This window comes from Anthonomus grandis, chromosome 10 (assembly GCF_022605725.1).
Source record: "Anthonomus grandis grandis chromosome 10, icAntGran1.3, whole genome shotgun sequence".
NCBI classification, from domain to species: domain Eukaryota; kingdom Metazoa; phylum Arthropoda; class Insecta; order Coleoptera; family Curculionidae; genus Anthonomus; species Anthonomus grandis.
The window spans coordinates 9,875,172-9,894,527 of NC_065555.1; the positions used below are offsets into that span (position 1 = coordinate 9,875,172).

General features: G+C 31.0%; 2 protein-coding genes across 3 annotated transcripts in view; one reads left to right on the top strand and one right to left on the bottom strand.

Moving 5' to 3' along the window:
• Nucleotides 1-17,244, bottom strand: part of LOC126740966 (intraflagellar transport protein 57 homolog) — a 35,110-nt gene extending 17,866 nt beyond the window's left edge. The window contains exons 1-5 of the mRNA XM_050447177.1: nt 17,077-17,244; nt 13,411-13,709; nt 13,144-13,355; nt 12,762-12,924; nt 12,608-12,677 (exon numbers count right to left, since the gene is read on the bottom strand). Of these exons, the coding sequence (XP_050303134.1) occupies nt 12,608-12,677; nt 12,762-12,924; nt 13,144-13,355; nt 13,411-13,709; nt 17,077-17,123 (791 nt within the window). The 5' untranslated portion in view covers nt 17,124-17,244. The remainder of the gene's footprint in view (nt 1-12,607; nt 12,678-12,761; nt 12,925-13,143; nt 13,356-13,410; nt 13,710-17,076) is intronic.
• On the top strand, nt 1,991-10,662 carry LOC126740968 (clathrin light chain). 2 transcript variants are annotated; one of them, XM_050447179.1, is made up of 6 exons: nt 1,991-2,212; nt 5,799-5,921; nt 6,333-6,380; nt 6,727-6,840; nt 7,881-7,992; nt 10,143-10,662. In XM_050447179.1, the coding sequence occupies exons 1-6, from the start codon at nt 2,074-2,076 to the stop codon at nt 10,324-10,326; spliced, it is 720 nt and encodes a 239-aa protein (XP_050303136.1). In that variant the 5' UTR covers nt 1,991-2,073; the 3' UTR covers nt 10,327-10,662. The 2 variants fall into 2 exon arrangements, with proteins under 2 accessions (XP_050303136.1, XP_050303137.1); XM_050447180.1 differs by lacking the exon at nt 6,333-6,380.
• Nucleotides 17,245-19,356: the final 2,112 nt, after the last annotated feature.

A 19,356-nucleotide genomic window follows, 5' to 3' on the forward strand; every position in this document is an offset into this window, starting at 1 on the left:
ATAAAAAGGCGACGTGGCAAAAGAAATGAAGAAGCACCTCAGAGAAATTCATCATTTAGGTACCTAATTTATGAGATAATACTAAAAGGTAATCCGACAAAACATTTTTTTATGTATTTGGTAAATGTTCCCGGAAAGACTAGAATCAATGTTTGTAAAAAAGCATTTCTTAGTGCCTATGGTGTTACCGATGATAGAATTCGAAGAATATGTAAACTTTCGGCTGTTGGCAGTGCTCCCAAAGATAAGAGAGGCAAAAACACTTCCGGAAATGTAATGCCTGGAGAAATTGTGCAAAAAATCCACGAACATATTTTCTTATTTCCTACAAAAATTGCGCATTATACCACCCGTGAAGTGCTTTACCTTAACCCTCGTTTAAATGTTAAAATTATGTGGAATCTTTTTATAGAAAAGTACCCAGATTTAAAAAATAGGGTCAAATACAAATTTTATATGAAAATATTCAATGAAAATTTTGATTTACAGTTTCAACAACCGCAAGTCGACACATGCTGTACTTGCGAGGAGCTGTCAGTTAAAATTAAGAGTCCTACCTTAAACGAAAATGCTAAACGGGTAGCGATTGCTGAAAAGATGGTGCATAATCGCCGTGCAAAAAAATTTTATTCCAAAATTTCAGAGATTCAGAAAAAATGTTCAGAAGATCAAACTGTTCTGGGTATTTGCATGGACTATATGCAAAATTTGCAACTTGCTGTAATTCCAGTACAGGAATCATTTTATTTACGACAGCTAACAGTAGATGTTTTTAATATTCATGAGTTGCGCAATGATACTTCTAGATTTAACATCTATCATGAAGGAGAGGCGAATAAAGGACCCGATGAAGTATGTTCCATGTTGCTGGATTATATTAATGCAGAAATTAACCCATCTGTTAAAGAATTGTATGTATTCTCAGACGGAGCCTGGGGCCAGAATAAAAACCACGCTGTTCGACTGATGATGGCTTTGCAATCAACTGGTAGGTTTCAACGAATTTTTCAATATTTTCGTGTCACTTTTTCTTGCCATGTGACAGAGACTAGTGTCGTTAAACGGAAAATTAGACGAACTGATCGAATCTACACTACAAAGAAAATTACCCAAAGAACTAAAGCAATCGTTCACGATCTCTAAATTCAATCAATTTGAATATTGTGAAGACGGAGTCGTTGTAGCTCGAGATTTCATTGATGGATTGAAATCTGATGCATTTTCATTGAAATTATTGGCATCAACGAGGATTAGTTTGCCCCAAGAGACACTTTATAATGGCCTTGTTCCTATCAATGTTACCAAACTGAATGACGCTAGCAGCTTGATGCAGTACATACCTCAAGACGAAGAAATACAAAACTTTTATGGGGAATTGACTCGGTGGGATACTCTGTAGATTACGTAGTAATAAATACATGATTTAATCATGAAATTTGAGCTGTATTTATTATACTAGTTTACCTTAACCTTAATACTCTGAAAATTGGCATTCATTTGAGAAACCCCGTATGTTTCAAAATTTAAAAAATTTTTTTGAGCTAAAAAATATTTTTTTTGGTGTGCTATTATGTTGTCTTTAATTTTTAACACTAAATTCTTCATTAAATTAGTATTGAAACAACTTTAAATTTATTGTAACTTCTTGTAGGACGTTATATCCAGTTCTCCCAAAATTGTATTTTTTGGATTTACGGGGTTTTTCATATAACCGATTGTGAACTATCCTATCCTAGAATGTAACCAGACCCTGTTGATTTTTGTTGTCAATTTGGCTTTACTTATTATTTTGTTACGAGTCTCCTCTTTTAATACTTTAAATTAATATTTTGTTAATGTATTAAATTTTCTACATATTTATTATTGAAGTATTACTACGTCACAAGCGATATTTGTACTTAAAGTCGCAAATAACCATACAACCCTGCCTTTAAGTATCGACGTATGTAACGTCAAATTTGTGTTTACGTCATGACATTAAAGTTAGAACTGTCACAACTGACTGACGTTACAAATTTCAATTAATTTTTTCTATATTTTTGTTCAAGGGTCAAAATAAAAAAGCTTTAAAACATGTCGGGTTTTGGAGACAATTTCGATCATGGAGATGTTGATCCAGCGGCTGATTTCCTGGCTCGAGAACAAGACGAATTAGCCGGGCTGGAAGATGAAGTTAAACCTGCAGCAGTGGTATCCACCCTTGGTAATGGTGGTAAGTCTTGGGGGCGTAATCGGCCTAAATCTTGACCTTGCATGGGTGTTTAATATACCTATCCTTGTGCTTATTATTCAGATACCATAAGTTCATCCAAAGCCAGAGAAAAGTATCACTTAAATCATTAATACCCTTATGTAAATTAGTTAAATACACTTTAGGTCTACTCATCATTACATTTAACCGCCTACCTATTATTTTACAAAACACTTCTTTAATTACACTTTTGACTGACTGTCATGAATTTTAATAATTAGGCATAGAATTTTATGCCTGACATTTTATAGTCATACTACAAACACATCTCTCTTGTCATCCAGGATTCGCTTCCATTCATTTTAAGTAGGTCAACAATAGCCATCCAAATCAGTAATTTGAAATAAACTATTATAATATAATCCATCTGTTTTGTTAAAGAGAAGGAATGTAAAACATAATCACAAATTGAACATTAAAATTAAAAAAAAAACATCCAGTTAAAAAGTTAGTAACATTGTGAGTTAAACTTGAAAGTACGAAACTGGTGAGACAAAATCAAAAGTAGAGTTTGAGTGTTTACTAAAACAATAATCTAAAAAGTCTTTAATGTTTGATATATTTATAATGAAGAGCTGTATTTAATTATACACTTATGGCTAATATAATAAAACAGTGAATTCATGTGATTGTAACCACCTCAAGACCAGATCTCTAATCACAGGACTGTTGTCTTTTCAGCCTTTCCGCAAAGATCCATTCTAGGTTATGCAAATATCTCTTAAAATTATTATTTACTAGTGCTTTGGATGATACAATATATTAGAATTGCTTAATAGTTGCATTTGAGGACAAATAAACTTATTTAAGTTTTTATATTGTAGAGGATGGCCTAATATAGATAGAAATCTCAGCAATATTAAATTTTGAGACTTTGAAGTTTAAAATTTTACCTTAAAACTGACCCAACTATTAAACAATTCTGCTTATTGTAAATCTTTCAAAGTTCCTATAGATGGTAGAGATATTTAATACTGGAAAAAGGCTAGAGGATCCAGATTCTCAACCTTATAAAATATAATAATCCATAGCTTCTTCTAGACAATAAATAAATGGGTGAAACAAAAAGTACTCAAAGTTTGTAAAATGTCCAGAGTAAAATATAATTTGATGTTTTCAAGATTTTTTGTATTCAACAATATATACATTAAACCCTTAAACTTAAATATTAAGTTAATTAATACAAAACTTCTTGAACTAAGGATAAGTTTACTTAGTAACTCATTAAGTACAAAAGTTCACCACATAAATAATTAGTACAAAATATCAACTTAACACATTATAAATATGTAGGAAGAGGTTTTATCATACATGGTATATATATTCTAAATTGAGTAATTTAAGGCATATAGGTACAAAAAATATTAAAGTCTTGCCACCACCAGAGGCATATCTACTATTTCTGCACCTGTGTGCTTTTCCAATTATTCAATTCAGAAGAGATAAAATACACTTACCATTAATCAATATTCTATATCTATAAGAATTAAGATAAATATCATACTTGTTATCTATATTACATATGAGCCCTTCAGCGGAGGAGTGGTCTAACTCCCTTAAAGTAGAAATTTAGAAAATTGATATTTTGCATCTGGATGAATTAAAAAATCACAGTAACATATTCTTTACTTTTTTGTACATATTTATAATAATCCTATACTAAAATTTCATATGGTCAACATTTTTACTGATTGCCCCCATTAATTACATTTTTGCCGCCCAATGTCATTCTTCCAGTAAGTTTTTTTCAAAAACATAGCGGAAAAGTGGTATAACTTGGAGAGTTATATCATTTTTCCTTGTAAAAGTTAACCAAATTTCACAAAACTGATGAACCAAAGAAAAATAATAGCTATAGTATGTTTACTATGATATCTATTACTGATAAAAGTGTTCAAAAAATATAGAGCTTGAAGAGCAAAACATTACTACTACTTATCTTACATACTAAACTTACAGTAAGGAGAGTAAGAACAAGTTATTAAACAAATTAATCTTCATCAGAATCGGATAATGGACCACTGTCAACAGCATCTTCTTTTGTCAGTAAGTCCAGGAAGAACTGATGCTGAATCGGGGGAATCCACTGAAGAAGTTCTATCATATCTTTTTTCTTAGCTACAGTATCTGATCTACACACTATGTACCATAACACTAAAAAAACCTGACTAAACAAGAAAAAGCGAGTTTAATAGGACCTGGCGCGACATCGGAACAGCGTGGTGCCTTGACTTATACCACTATTCCAGTGAATGAATCCATTATGTTGAGAGGAATAACGTTAGGAAGCTCTTATCTTAGCTAAGTTAAAATTTTGACTTATACCAGTTTTCGAATGAATATATTAGACCTGTAGAAACATAATTAATGGTATAAAACAAAAATTAAAAAATACTGACATATACCACTTTTTGTCTGAGCGGCTCATATATACATACCATAGTCAAACTTTTTAACACCTTTTTACTTGTTTTAAAGTAGATATTGCAGTAGATGTATTTTGGTAAATACTTTATGGAATTCTTAAAATCCCTAGTCTTAAAACAGTGTCAAATTGATCTATATAATAATCATTAGTGCAAATTGCTTTGGATTGTAGCAATATCTATATTTTTCTTCTGGTTTCCAATACTACTTAGATTTAAAATGTCAGCGACACATTTTCTTGCATTCAGACAAAAGCTATTCTTTAATCCATGGACATACCATAAACCATAAACAATATTTAGTATAATCTGAAATAAAAATAATTGCAGATCTAATTATTAATTTATAATTAGGTATTATATTCTTGACCTTCACCTATACAGCTACTTAATATTCTAGGAAAATTACTCTGAAAAAACTATAGGTATAATTTAAATGCCTAAAAATATTTAAATCATGTTATTATGGTCTTCTAGCTCCATACCTGGACTTTTCAGAGGGAGTGGCTGAATTTAACACTCTCTACAATAGGTATTGCGATAAGGGATTAGCATTATAATTACTTTCATAGATTTGTGATAAGACTTATACTTTAATTTTCTTAAAACCAACACACTATTGATTTTTAAAAAGATTACGAGGGTACTTAAGAACACTTAACAATGTTAGAATAAAAAAAAGGTCTGGTAGAAAGTACTTTAATGTTTTTAATTGTAAACCAGTTGAATATACTAAAACAATTAGGAATTATTTGATTCCAGCAAGTATAATGTTAAGTTCCACCCCCAATAAACAATATGCATTTAAAAATTTGTTAATATTTCTTTATGTAAAATATTTGTTTTCCCAAGATGGCAAATAATTAAAATAAACTTGAAATCATATTTTTTTATCAGTAATTTCTGTTGCCTTAGTTTCATGGATAGATCCACACACATATATTTCATTAAGTTTGAGACAAAAACATTCTGAAAGGTGCTTTTAAATTCTTGTATTAGGTTTAGGATCATCCTACTTATCTAATCCCACTTTTACATAAACAACATGAATTTGCTTCACACTATTTTTATTGCAAATTATTTAGTTTTGAGTTTTTTTTTTATTTTGCTTACATGTGCAGACGATCCCGCCCACTCAGCAGGCAGTTTTGAAATTATTGATAATTTTGATCAAGAAGGAGAGATAAAAAATGACCTTTTCTCTGATGGCAATGGTTTTGATATAAAAAGTGAACCCATAGATGGTAAGTAACATCATACAAAAAACACACTGTGAGATTTGTAAGAACATTTTTGACATTTGCCATTCATTCACTTATGACACAAGATGTGACTCTTGTGATTTTAGAGAATTATTGATAGATTTTTAGATTAATTAGACTTAAAAATAATGGATAAAACAGTTGTTTTTGCCACTGCTTCCAGTGGCATTCTGATTTGAAGTGCATCATTATAACTGGTTTCAATAAAGTTGTATTATAACATTTATTTGAGGGGTTAATTTTTTTTAAGTTTATAACAATCCCAATTTTTATCATAACAATTTTGATTATTTGCAATATCTGCCTTATGGGTGTCCTATCAAAGGGTTTGAAGATGCTTAGTTGCTATTTTCGTTTTTTTTGGCTTTTATTCTTTTTTTTTTACTTTGTTAGATGATATTTTTGGTGTTGAACCCAGATCTATCCCCGACATTTATTCTGGTAAGCTTTATGTTTTGTGCAGTCCTATTGAACTAAAAATGATAACATGTTGTGTTGAGTTAATTAATTGAGGTATATGTTTACCAGCATATAATAAGCATAACTTGTAAAATGTCAACAAATATTTTTTATATGTACCCCATATTATACTAGAATTGAAGCTATAGCATGAACAATGCTCTCTAAGTTAAAATATGAAGGACAGTTATAGACAACTTTTTGAGTAAAATATTGTCATTAGGAAACATTTTTTTGTATGGGTTTGAGGGGGTTTGAATTTTTTTAATGACTACTACTGATTTTTCTTTCACTCTAATATAAAATATCTTAGAGCCGTTTTTTTTAGGATCTGCTGCTCCATCTGGTATATCTCCTCCAATATCTCTTAGTCAGCCTAGAGAAGAACCAGAAAAAATTAAAAAATGGAGGGAAGAACAAGTAAAACGACTGGAAGAAAAAGGTTTGTACTTTATTTTTATAAAACTATATATCACTTACATATATAGAATATACAGTAGTTAAATTTACTTTAAGGTACTACTAATGCTTATAATAATAAAAATACCTCTAATTTTACAACAGTTGTGAAAAAACAAACCGTTTGCCTAATGTTGGAAAGTCATCCAAACCTAGATTACTTTAGTAGTTGAAAATTTAAAAAAAAATGTATTTTTGAAGTTGGTATATACATATATACAGAAACTCTAGAAGTTGAGAACGTATAAAAAGCTAATTTTCCTATATGCTTAATATACCCTTGTTATCATCAACTTTTTTCTGATACAGATCCATATTTTGTATTATCTAACTTATTTCTATTTGGTTATGATATTCCGAAGTAATATTAGTACGTACGAAGGAAACTGTTTAATACGTTTTGACCCAAAATATGAATAAAGAATTTCCAGCAAAATTTTAATGCTGAAAGATAATTATAATATAGTAATATAAACTAAAATCAATAATCTTCATTTTTCTATTAATGAAGTAATCCATTTTAGGCTGATTTTAAAAAACACGTAATTTTGCTTAATTTAGCAGGTCAGTGTGCGGTATTTTCTTTATATTTTTAAGCAGTAATACCATTTCAATCACAACTGTAAATAACAACTCTAAGTAGATACGTTTCGTAAATACATAATATACAAATATATAATTTATACATGTATATAAATTAATTGCACAGTGCTTCAAGTCTTAAATTAAGTGTGTTCGAAGTGCCGCAGATGTCCTTTTCAACTGAAAAAGACAAAAATTAAGGACATATTCTAGGTTTACAAAAAAAAAGGATATTTAGCAGATTTTAAGAACAAGTCACCAGTAAAATACCATAATATATTTTAAACACAGTACTAAATTTATTTAAAGATTAAAACCTCCATTTTCTAAACTAATGACATTTGGTTCCGATTTTTATAACCGAAAACCCTCGTCGAGACTTATTTTGTAAAGCACGTATTCTGTGCGTGTAGAAAAAACTATTAAATAAAATTTCTTCAGATCGAGAAGAAGAAAAGAAAAAGGAGGAACTCAGGCAAATTGCGAAAAAAGAGTTAGAAGATTGGTACAAAAACCATGAGGAGGCCATTGCCAAGACTAAAGCTGCTAATAGGTAAGTTTCATTCGACCTGAAATCAGTAAATGGCCGTAAATAATTTAATAACTCGCATGTATATAGTTTTACTAATCTCGATTTTCTCCTAATCTTTCACACTAACAGGGATGCTGCAAAGTAAGTTATTTTTTTACTCAATTGTTCCTTAATTTGTATGGGTTATGCATGGTTCTTCTGTTATGGGTGATGCAGTTATTGTTGGTGAATTTGTCTTTATTTTTGTCTCAACGCATGACATTGTCACTGACTTAATATCATACTATCATATCCTTTAAATCGTTATCGATCTAAATTGAAATAATATTTAAAAAATATAATTTTGCTGATTTACGTTTACCAAGTACTAAGTATCGTTTTATGTTTTTAACCCTTCCAATTAAAATTGGCTTACTCAGAGATCAATAAGTTTCGAGACATAGTATTAAAATTAAAATTTTTTCGGCAAAATTCTTCTTTATTCCTCAAAATTTGTTAAAATAAGCATACGTTTTGGCAATCAATTATATCCTCATTGTAGTGAAATTTCGTTCCTTATAGCATTTTGTTTTTTAAACCTGCGAAAAAACAGTAGCCTGCTAGGGGCCAGGAGACTAAGATGCGCGAGAAAGCAACATTTTTTAAAGCTTTAATGTGGCCGTTTGGTTTCAATTTTCGCAGAAAGTAATGTCTATTGATTTTTTTTCCTATTCAAGGTAGTCCATGAATGTTATGCTTTTGCATTTTTGGTCGCTTCGTGCACTCAGCTATTTGGTGGATTCATGTTTCATCTATCGTCATACACCGATGTAAAAAATCCGTTTTATCTTGCTTGACTAGCTTAAAACAGTTCTCTGAATGCATTGTTTCTTTTTTAGTTTTTGTGAGATAGGCTTTCTCACGCAAATATTTATGCAAAATAGTATAAGCACTACCACATGATACCTTCAGGACGTCAGCTATCTGCAATACGCAATTTTAACTTTGTGGCATCATAAATTTTATATTTTTTTAAATTTTTTCGGAAGTAACAGCTTCGTGAGGAGCACCAGAGCGTTCAGCAGCAGGTATCATTTGCTGGAGTTGAACGTTATTTTGTACCATAAAAAGCCTATTCTTTTCAAATTTCTAAACACAAATGTAGTGTCACTTAAACCAACTAGAAAACTAATGGCCGAACTGCCGTCACGGAATTTCAACAAGATAAATACAAATCTTCAAAGGGACATGATCTGAAAATCATGTGATTTTGTCAATAGTGGTGCCATCAGTTGGGTTAGTCCCGGTACTTATTGATCTGTGTATGTACAGGTTTGACTTATATGGAGGCATTAGGAAACTAAAAGTAACATACATTATTTTCTAACGATTTTTAAATTAAGTTCTCTAAATATTTTTAACACTTGAATTCAAAGCTTTTAAGCCCTTGAAAATACTTTTTTAAGAAATTCCTGCAGTGCCTTTTATGAACTTCAGAAATAGAAACTTATAAATAAATGGCATAAATATACCTTCATGGAGAAGGGAAAATTGCCTTTTTAATGTTGATATATGGTAGGTCTTTCGGACTTAACGGACTAGTAACACGGTTTATTTTAATTTTTCATCATTCAGTTCGATATCAGAGGGAAAAGTTTTTGTATCCTCGAAAATCGGGATTTGGCAGGTTTTTGCATAAGCATCGAAAAAAGTTTAAAAATCGCTTAGTTAAAACTTTTCCCAGTGATGAAGCTTTACACTACTTCGTGGTGGCCATATCAGTATTCTATTGTCAATCATAAATTTCATAATTTGACTGATCTTTATCATATCTGGTGATAATGGTGGCAATACCAATAAACCCGAGATTATTGGGACATTTATTATACCTTGCGGCTTCTTCGGAACTATAGAACCATAATATTTAAATCTTAAACCAGTTTCCGTCAAAATGTCTTTTAATTCACAAATTAATTTTATACTTTTCACTTTAAATAAATAACGCGCCAATAACTTATTCTATTCTTTATTTGACGTTTAGAACTAAATTTTACATTTTATTTTATTTGGTCCTAATCATCAGTATGCTTTGGGGATTTGAAACTAACGCATTACCCATTGTTTTGTTGGTGGTATACAATTACCCAAGTTCAGTATTTTAAACCCATTTTGATTCATAATTAATTATGTAGGAACGCAGAGAAGCAATTTGTTGCTGAAGACGATGAGATTCAGCCAGGAACCGAATGGGAAAGAATTGCCAAGCTGTGTGATTTCAATCCTAAGGCCAAGCCTGGTAGCAAAGACGTATCTAGAATGCGTTCTATAATTCTTCAAATGAAACAAAATCCCGTTCAAATCAAGAACAAAGCCTAAATAAATAAGTGCCAGGTGTGGACGTGCGGTACTAGGATAAATATTTTAGTATTAATGGCGACGGCTTTCAATTAAATATTGGAAATTATTAAAATTGATTTTTTTTTCAATCTAAATTCCTTGAATTGTTATTAGAAAAAACTTTACATTCCGACTAATTACTTTGTTATCTAAAAGTCGCCCGATTGTTGCTTTACAAACATTAATAGCAGTAAGATAACAATGTTTGTTTATTATTAAGTGAACACAGTGTATTGCTATTTAATTATTGTTTTTTTAAATGCATAGATGTATAAATATATATTGTTTAGGAAATATTATGATTGAATTCTAAAAGGCTTAGATTTATTTTCCCTCAATTAGACATTGTGTATAACAGAGTTGGTTAATATAAATTATTACTAAATTATTATTTATTGCGTACCCTAATGTATATATAAGAATAACTCAGATGGTGTAGAAATATGCAAGATCCCATTTACAGAAAGTTTTTAAACGTACCCTTCTAAATATCTGTATCGATCTTATTGGATCCTTTAAAAGCCTTTGATATGGTAAATCTAATAATAATTACATCTATCCTGTCAAATCGTCAACAGAAATATTAATAAATTTCATCTGTTTTCAATTAAGTAAAATTAATATTAAGATACCATAAACTGTAGGGAAAAAAAAGTCTATTTCACTGTAAAGCAGCGTTTTTCACAAAAGAAAAATGATATTGCGAATTTCGATATTTTTTCTCTTTTGTCTCGCTTTCTTTTTCCAAATACTTTTCCGATAAATGGTTAACATTCGGAACACTTGACAGGATTTACTGGTATGCCTATAGGAAAAAATTTATGTAGAGAAGAGATTTGTAGAAGGGTTCTCCTCGAACCATAATATTTAGATTGTTTGGTAATTATGAGTTTTTTCTAATGGAAAGCTTAAAACTCACTAGATATCCATTCCATAACAGGGCAAGTTTCTTTAATGCTCAAAATGGCGAATATGAAAAACTGCAAAAGCAATTTCTTTTCTATAGATGTTTATTATGTACGTGTGAAAGTTTTCTTGGGACATTATTGCTTTAAAAGGTCCCTGCACCATCCTGAGGTTGACAGCATGCGATAAATGTTTTCAGCATTTTTATTAACCAAGCGGACAAGGCTAGTTTTGGAATGCAACGTCTAATAAATTGAAAAAAACTGTGGCCCTAGAGTTATATATGGCATAACAAAAATACCGCATATTTCATTTAACCTAAAAGAGGCAGGGTGGTTAAGTATGTATAAAAAACGTGCTTCACTTGATTTTTTCTCAAAATACTTAAATGTAAAACTCTTCCATATTTACACAAAAAGGTTTGTTATCGAATCTACATAAATAATATAAATATGAGAAGGAAGTATTTACTATATATTTAAAAGGCCTTTGTCCTACTAAATTATCTAGTTGCAAACATTGCTTGACCCTATTACTAGTGAGTTGAACCACGTAGTCCAATTAACTTTGTCACTTATCAGATATTTGCATAAAATCAATTGGAAATACAGTAAAACGGAAAATTAAATGTTAATAAATTTTATAATGATAGTAAAATGACTTGACCCGCCTTTAATTATTTAACTATTGTCGATACATCGTGCCCCACCTGCTCCTTTACTTTTTAAATCCGTTGTATAAAATGGTTCATTTTTTATTAATTACATAAGTAGTTAGGCATCCAAATGTCCGATGTAAAAAACAACCCTTGCATGTTGAGAAACGTTGGTAATTTGATCTCGCCTAGCAACTTGTTTTATACCAAGTTTGTATCCCCAATTGGGCTAAGAAATTGCATTGTGTTGTAGCTATTTTACATTGTAAATACCCACGAACTTATAAATATATTTATAAGTTCGTGGTAAATACCGCATAAAAACCGTAAAAAGTCTAGTAGTGACAAGACAGGAGATCTTGCAGGTCATTGCTTCCCAATCTAGGTTACGACTTTGTCGATGCGCAGTACTGTGAAGAAAGACTAAGAGCACACGTCGTAAAAAACAAATATTGACAATAAGTTGAATGATGTGTGAATGAATAATTTACTTATCCTATCACAAAACAGCAATCATTATCAGCTATCTTATCATTTTTAATTTGCTAATGATGAATCAGCAAAATATTTTCGATTGATGACTCTTTCAGAACAAATAGAGACCAAAAAAGTAAGTACTATAAATGCACTTCAAATCATTTGAATCAAATTTTCTAATATGTATTCTAGTATATTTTAACTACTAAAGTATATACTTACAAAGGGATTTGCCAAAATATTTGCTTCATATTAAACTTGCTGCAGCTAAATACACTAGTGATTAGAATATCTGAAAAAAATCATAGTTCTTATTTATAAGTAAATAAGTTGTTAGGCAAAGAAAAAATAATATAGGATAAAACAATATCTTCACCTGTATCACAATTTTGGAAATTTAATATTTTCAAATTTGGACAGCATTCTGTAATCTTGTTCAGTCCAAGGTTCGTTATTTGAGCGCAATTATCTATGATAATTTCCGTCAGTATAGGCCCACTCTCTCCTTGGACTAGCTTGATTATTCCTTTATCGGTTATCTAAAAGAATAATATGATAATCAACAAATAAAAAAGTTAATATATGATCTAGACATTTACTTTACAGACAAGAAGTTTTAGATCCATCAGCATTAAAAATATTAACAGTTTCTCAATATTTTTTAGAATTGAAATTTTCACTTGAAAATTAATAGTATGTATAACATTTAAATTACTCAGTATGATCCATTCAAGCACTTTCTTTTTTGCTATTATTACCTTGGTTTGACTTATTCCTAACCAACTTATCCTCATGCTACTTAAAAATTCTAGTCCTTTATCTGTCACATTTACACACCCTCCTATACTCAATCCTTTTAACCTTGGGCAATGTAATGAAATGCACTGCAAAACATCATCATTTACTTCTTTACTCTTCATAATTATAAGGTTTTCCAATTTAGGAGTGTTTGGAAATAGATTAAGCAAACCTTAAAAAAATCGTTTTAACTAATCATGCAATTTATGAAAGAAATTAATTTGTACCTTTAGTAGTAAATGTACAACTGTTTCCATCTACAGTCAAGTGTATCTTTCTGACATTGCTACAACAGTGGAGAGCATTAAGCATTTCATCAGTTACTGCCATACAAGTTAAGTTTATTTCCTCTGTACTGGGATTCACCAAGACTTTAAAAAAATCAGTAAAGTTCACATTTCTTGAAAAGTAAGATGTGCAGGTTATTTTTCTCAGTAAATTATTTTTTATATTGGGAGGAAGCCATTCCAGAATATTTTCTCCTGTACTATAAAAACTTAGGTTGTTGGCAACATAGTTTGTACCACTAAAAAGTATTTAAAGAATTAGATACAAGATAGGTAAAAAATAGGTTTTATAAGGATTATTGAGTAAAATTTCATGAGAGGTTGTTATGTTGGAAAAAAATGTAATCCATCAGTAGGAGATCTCGGGCAATAACAAATATATAATATAATGTCAACACTTCTTACATTACCATATACCATACATCCATACATTACCACATATCCTACAAACATGCTTTTAAAAGTATATTTAAAACAGAAATAAAGACTGTGTTTAAACAAGCCTTTTTTTAAGTTTGGAAAAAATTTTAATATTCTGATTTTGTTTGTTTAGAATGATCAACAAATAGGGCAATTATATACTAAAAAATTTTATTAAAAAAAATTAATGCCTCATATCCTTGTTTCTTCTGTTGATTGAAAACTTGATATAGCTAGTTTTTTGTGGAAAATGCATATTAACAACAACTTAAAAACTAGGCTGGCGTGCAATTACCCATTAATTTCTTTCTACTATATTTCATAGTGTTAGGCAAAGTATCTTCATTTGTTAGTATGGATTTGTAAAAGCAAAATCCAGGGGAGCAATTTATTAGAACTGCATGAGACTTCAAACCTTCATCTAATAGAGGGGTTGTGGTTGATATTCAAAATGACTTAAATTTAGCCATATTCAAGTTCAGAAAAAATGAAATGCCTGTAAATTGTGATATGTGATAATTGTAATATGGGCATTGTTTCCTTTTTTCAAAAGATTAAAAATTACTATAAACTTAAGAGATGAACTGAAGATAAAGATCTAGGTATGCTATTGCAGAGTAATTTTAAATTTAATAATCAACATTAACAACAAATAAGATTTTTAAATTACTTGCATTTGTTATTTGAAATATTAAGGATTTTAATATTCAAACTACTATTTTAAAATTAAATACTGCTCTAGGATGACACATTTAGAGTATGTTTCTAATATCTGGTCTCCTAATAGTACTCATGTAAGTACACTTATGGCAATGAAATTATAAAGGTACAGGAAAATGTTCTAAGATATGCTTACACTAGTATTCAAATTATCAGACTGGTCTGATTACTTTAATACTAATATTATATGTATTATGTGTTTTTTCTCTCTGTATAATATCCATGTTTGGTTATGTTTTTACGTTATTTTTGTTGTTGTTTTTAGCACTTTGCATGTAAAGGTGTACCTGTTAAGGTGTGTGAAAGAAACCAATAAATAAATACAATTTATTTACAAGCCATTTTAAACTATACTATTAAATTAATATTATTAATGATTGCAATGTAAAAGAGCCGGAATAGGGAGCACTTATAATAATAAACTTTATTCTAATATTTAAAATTATATGGTTTTGTCTTTTAGAAGCCAGTATTCCAACCCAACCCTATACAAATAGCATTTGAGAATTGAGTGAACATGCATTATATACAACATGCCCAAGATAAGGAGGGTCAGTACAGGGATTTCTGTAACCATGAGAGATAGAAAGTTGGTTAAATGGGAAGCATTTAGAGGCTTTGGGTGCTCAATAACATGTCCCTTTGGAATCTAAAAAAATCTAAAACATGGTTAAAACTACAACTTGTGATATACCATTGAATTTGGAATTAAAAGCACTTCTAATTTGACATCAAAAAACCAGATCCATATATGAAAAAAAAGTTGATGGTAGCCTGAAGACGAAACGTTGCGTCGGATCTAAAATTTTAATATGCATCTTCGGCATGCTGTATATTACCTTATTTAAATTATATAAAAAAGATGGTGGCAAAAGTTACATAATGATGTATTGTTCTATGTATAATGTGTCCCATTATGGTTGTAATTGTAGAATATCTTGATTATTTTTAAAGATAGAACTTTGAGGTTTTCACAAACCTGTGTCACTTTTTTAAGTAACAAAACATTTGTCTTATTATCTCTTTATTATTAAAAAATTGCAGCCAATATTATCTGGTATTTCCTACATATAAAAGTTTAGTGCAAGTTAGATTCTTTTTGGGTGAACACATACATAGCACATTATTTATATTTTGTTCAAATAATTTTCACTCCAAGTAAGTTGTTTTTGCTTTATTTAGATTATTATGATCTTGATTAAACTGCATTTTTTTAAGTAGGTGGAAAAAACATTGTGGCCGAGAAAAGCGAGAACTCATAGTTAAACTAAGAAATGATCATTTATACATATCTGCTATTCCTAAAAATTTAGTTTGCTCCAGAAAAATGGTGTATAACGTCCTGAAGCTCTTCAAAAGCATACAAAGTATGAAAAATATAAACAGAGCTCCCAATCCTCGAAAAACAAATAAGTCCAATGCATTTTTAAGTTCCAGTCAAATACAAAGGCAAATAATAAATGATTATGGCATTAATTTACTGGAAAGAACCATAAAAATAATTTTGCTTTTAAAGAATGCTTTTCCAAAAATAAGAAGAATTTTAAGCAAAGCATTCTATGGACAAGTAAAATAAGCAGATTCAGAAATTATGGAAAATGTCATGTGAGGCATCCTCCAAACCATCCATTCGATCCACTTTACACAATCAAAATGTCACATTGGAGGATCAATCATGATCTGGGGACCATGTCATGGCAAGGAGTAGGGGGGCCATTCATAGGATACATGGCATAGTGGACCAATATGTTTACAAAGACATCCTGCAAAATGTAATGGAAGCCTATGCTGAGGAATTTACACTGGTCATGTAGAAAGGTGTGCATGATAATGACCCCAAACACTCAAGTCAACATGCAAGTCTAGAAAGGCTTCCACAAATCCCTGATCTAAACCCTATAGAGCATCTGTGAGAACATGTAAAAAATTAAATTAAAGATCTGAACCCGTTAAATCTGGATGAACCTTGGAATGGATTAAGGGAGGCATGGTTTAGGATTCCAGCAAGTTATTGCAAACAATTGGTGATGTCATTGCCAACCAGAGGCAAATAAAAAGTAAAGCTTTTCCTACAAAATATAAATAATTTTTTTGCTAAATATACTTTTAATTGAAATGTGCTATTTAGTTGACCAGCATTTTTTTTTTAATTTAAAATCTTTTTTATTATGTAGAAATATTGTTTTTGTTTTAGTTTAATAAACTGAACTAATCAAATATAACCTAAATATAAAAAGAAATGAAGAATTTGTGTTTATTATTTGTAAAGCATAGATTCAAAAGTGTGCTAGTTAGGTGACCATGACTGTAGGTATCCGCAAGTAACAAAAATAGCACCAGAACCTTTCTTATTACCTTTAAACCCAAATTGGTATGTTATTGACCATGAAATGGCCCCCAACTAATATTAATCACAATGTCAGAACCACTTATGCCTATATATGGTTAGAACTTTTTACCACTTACATTGCAAATAAAGAGTCAACTGGTTGTTTCTTTTCTCTTAAGGCCATTTTAGAAGATTATTAATTCTTTCAATATTTTTTATTAATTATTCTTAATGACACTGAGGAACCCGCATCACTTTCGCAGTCAAAACAAATAACAAACACGATGACAAGATAAACCAAAACAAACGAATTGAACGCCTACTAATGTTGTCGCTACAGGTGAAGCGCAGTCTTTACTTCAGGGGCGAGCAAGCGGATCAACGGAAGTGGATCATAAAGGTACGTTAGTCGCAAACTACAGCAACTAAGGTTGCAAGCTTTATTTTGAATAACGAATTTTACGTATACAGGGTTTTACACAATTTAATACAAATATTTTAAGAAGGTATTGATAGAGCTTACTTCTACAGTCAAGTTTAGCAACAAAAATGCTGCTTACGGCAAGAGTCCACTTTGGTCCTGCTTTAGTTTCTTATAAGCCACTTCGATGTAGTTTCTAATAAAATTGCAAAATCAGTATATCTGTTAAAAAAAAAACTTAAAAATACAGTTGGGAAGAGATTTCTATGATAATACTTCATTCTTTAATCTAGTCGAGCTGCACTTATTTGCACCGCTGGCTGAATGAATATTAAAGTTGCAAAGATGAGCCCTAAGGGTACTAGTAGTGGTAAGGGTGGGGAAGTTAGAGCTCGGCAAGTAGGCCTAAATAGTCCCTTTTCGCCAAAGCCAGCATCACCCACCCCTACGCCTCCACTCTCAATGCGCGGTCTTTACTGACCCGTTCTTTTTTAATAAACCCTTGCATGTTGTCCCAGTCCAGATCTTTAAGATCTTCCCGTTGGAGTGTCGTTGCTCCAAAAGTTTTCCTTTTCCGACGCCACTCGGCGACTCCACCTATTGCACAGACACAAAGTATGTAGTATGAAGTTTCCTTCCCTGTACCGCAATTCGGATAGAGCGAGCTTTCTCTTATACCAAGAAGGTGTAGATGCCTGTTTAGATAGTTATGCCCAGTCAGGATTCCCACCAAGTCTTTGCTTTAGAGCCATCATGATCTGGTATCTCATTCGCCTGTATACATCCTCCTGTCCTTCTCCAATTTTTTCTTTTTTTTTTTCCCATGCACAAATATTAAGTGTGAATCTGAGATCGATACATGGTTCATGCACACCCTGGTGTCCTGGAACCCACCTTAGTCTCACTTCCCTGTGAGCTACAAGTCTTTCCAATGCCTCTTTGCAGTCCTGGACTAGCGCTAAGCTGGGCCTGGGTTTCTGGATTACCTTGAGGGCAGCTTGACTATCAGAGTAGATGCCCTGTTACCCTATATATGATAGAAACATGATCCATTGTACGTGGGCGCTACAGAGATAAATCTCGGGATTACCTGACTATTTCTTTTTCTCGCGAATTATCATATTATATTTCACTTATTATGTTTTACACCGTAGTTTATCAACTAGTATTTTACGTATTATTTTTATACCATATTTTATCTTATATTATTTTAATGAATATGTTTTTTTGTCCTATTTTATCTATTTTGATTTAATATTTAAGACCCTAAAGTTGGATCTTAAGCAGTAGAAAGAGTTGATTGTTGCAAGCCTTAACTTTTTAATAAATTAAAAAAAAAAAGTTCTGTGAGTTACTTTCATTTAACCTACTCAAGAAACTAGGTTGCTTCTACGAACTAAAAGAGGCTGTTGGAAGCAATATTTTGTAAATATAAATATATTTTGTAAATACAATAATTGGTGCAGTCGGTAGGATTGTCCAGTCCAACATCAAGTAAAACATAGTGCCATACAGTGTGGCTAGTGTTTTCAAGGGTTGTGACGGACAGTCAAAATTTGGGGTACTTCGTAACGAGGAGATATAGTGCCGTTGTCGCGGATAGTGTTTTCCTTACATCGATTATTCCAAATTCGAGGACTGAATATCCTCATAGTGTTAGTACTGAGTTGTAAAAAAGTGTGTTCTTGCAGTAACGGTAAACGTGGATAATATAATTTAAGATGAACCTCATTGTTTCCTTTCTACTCTATCTTACGATTTGTTCTGGTTTTGCTTCAGTTCAAAAGCTTTCAAACCCCATTCTACCAGTAAAACTTAATGATGCCAAAATAATCGTAAGCAAACATACTTTAACTACTTACTTTAATTACACATATTTAGAAACAATGCATCTTTATCTTAAGTATCAAGTAGATTTTATAGCCAAGAGAAAAAATTGTAGTGAATTATCTAGTAAACTTATTGCTCAAGCATATTTAATACTAAATAATAATGA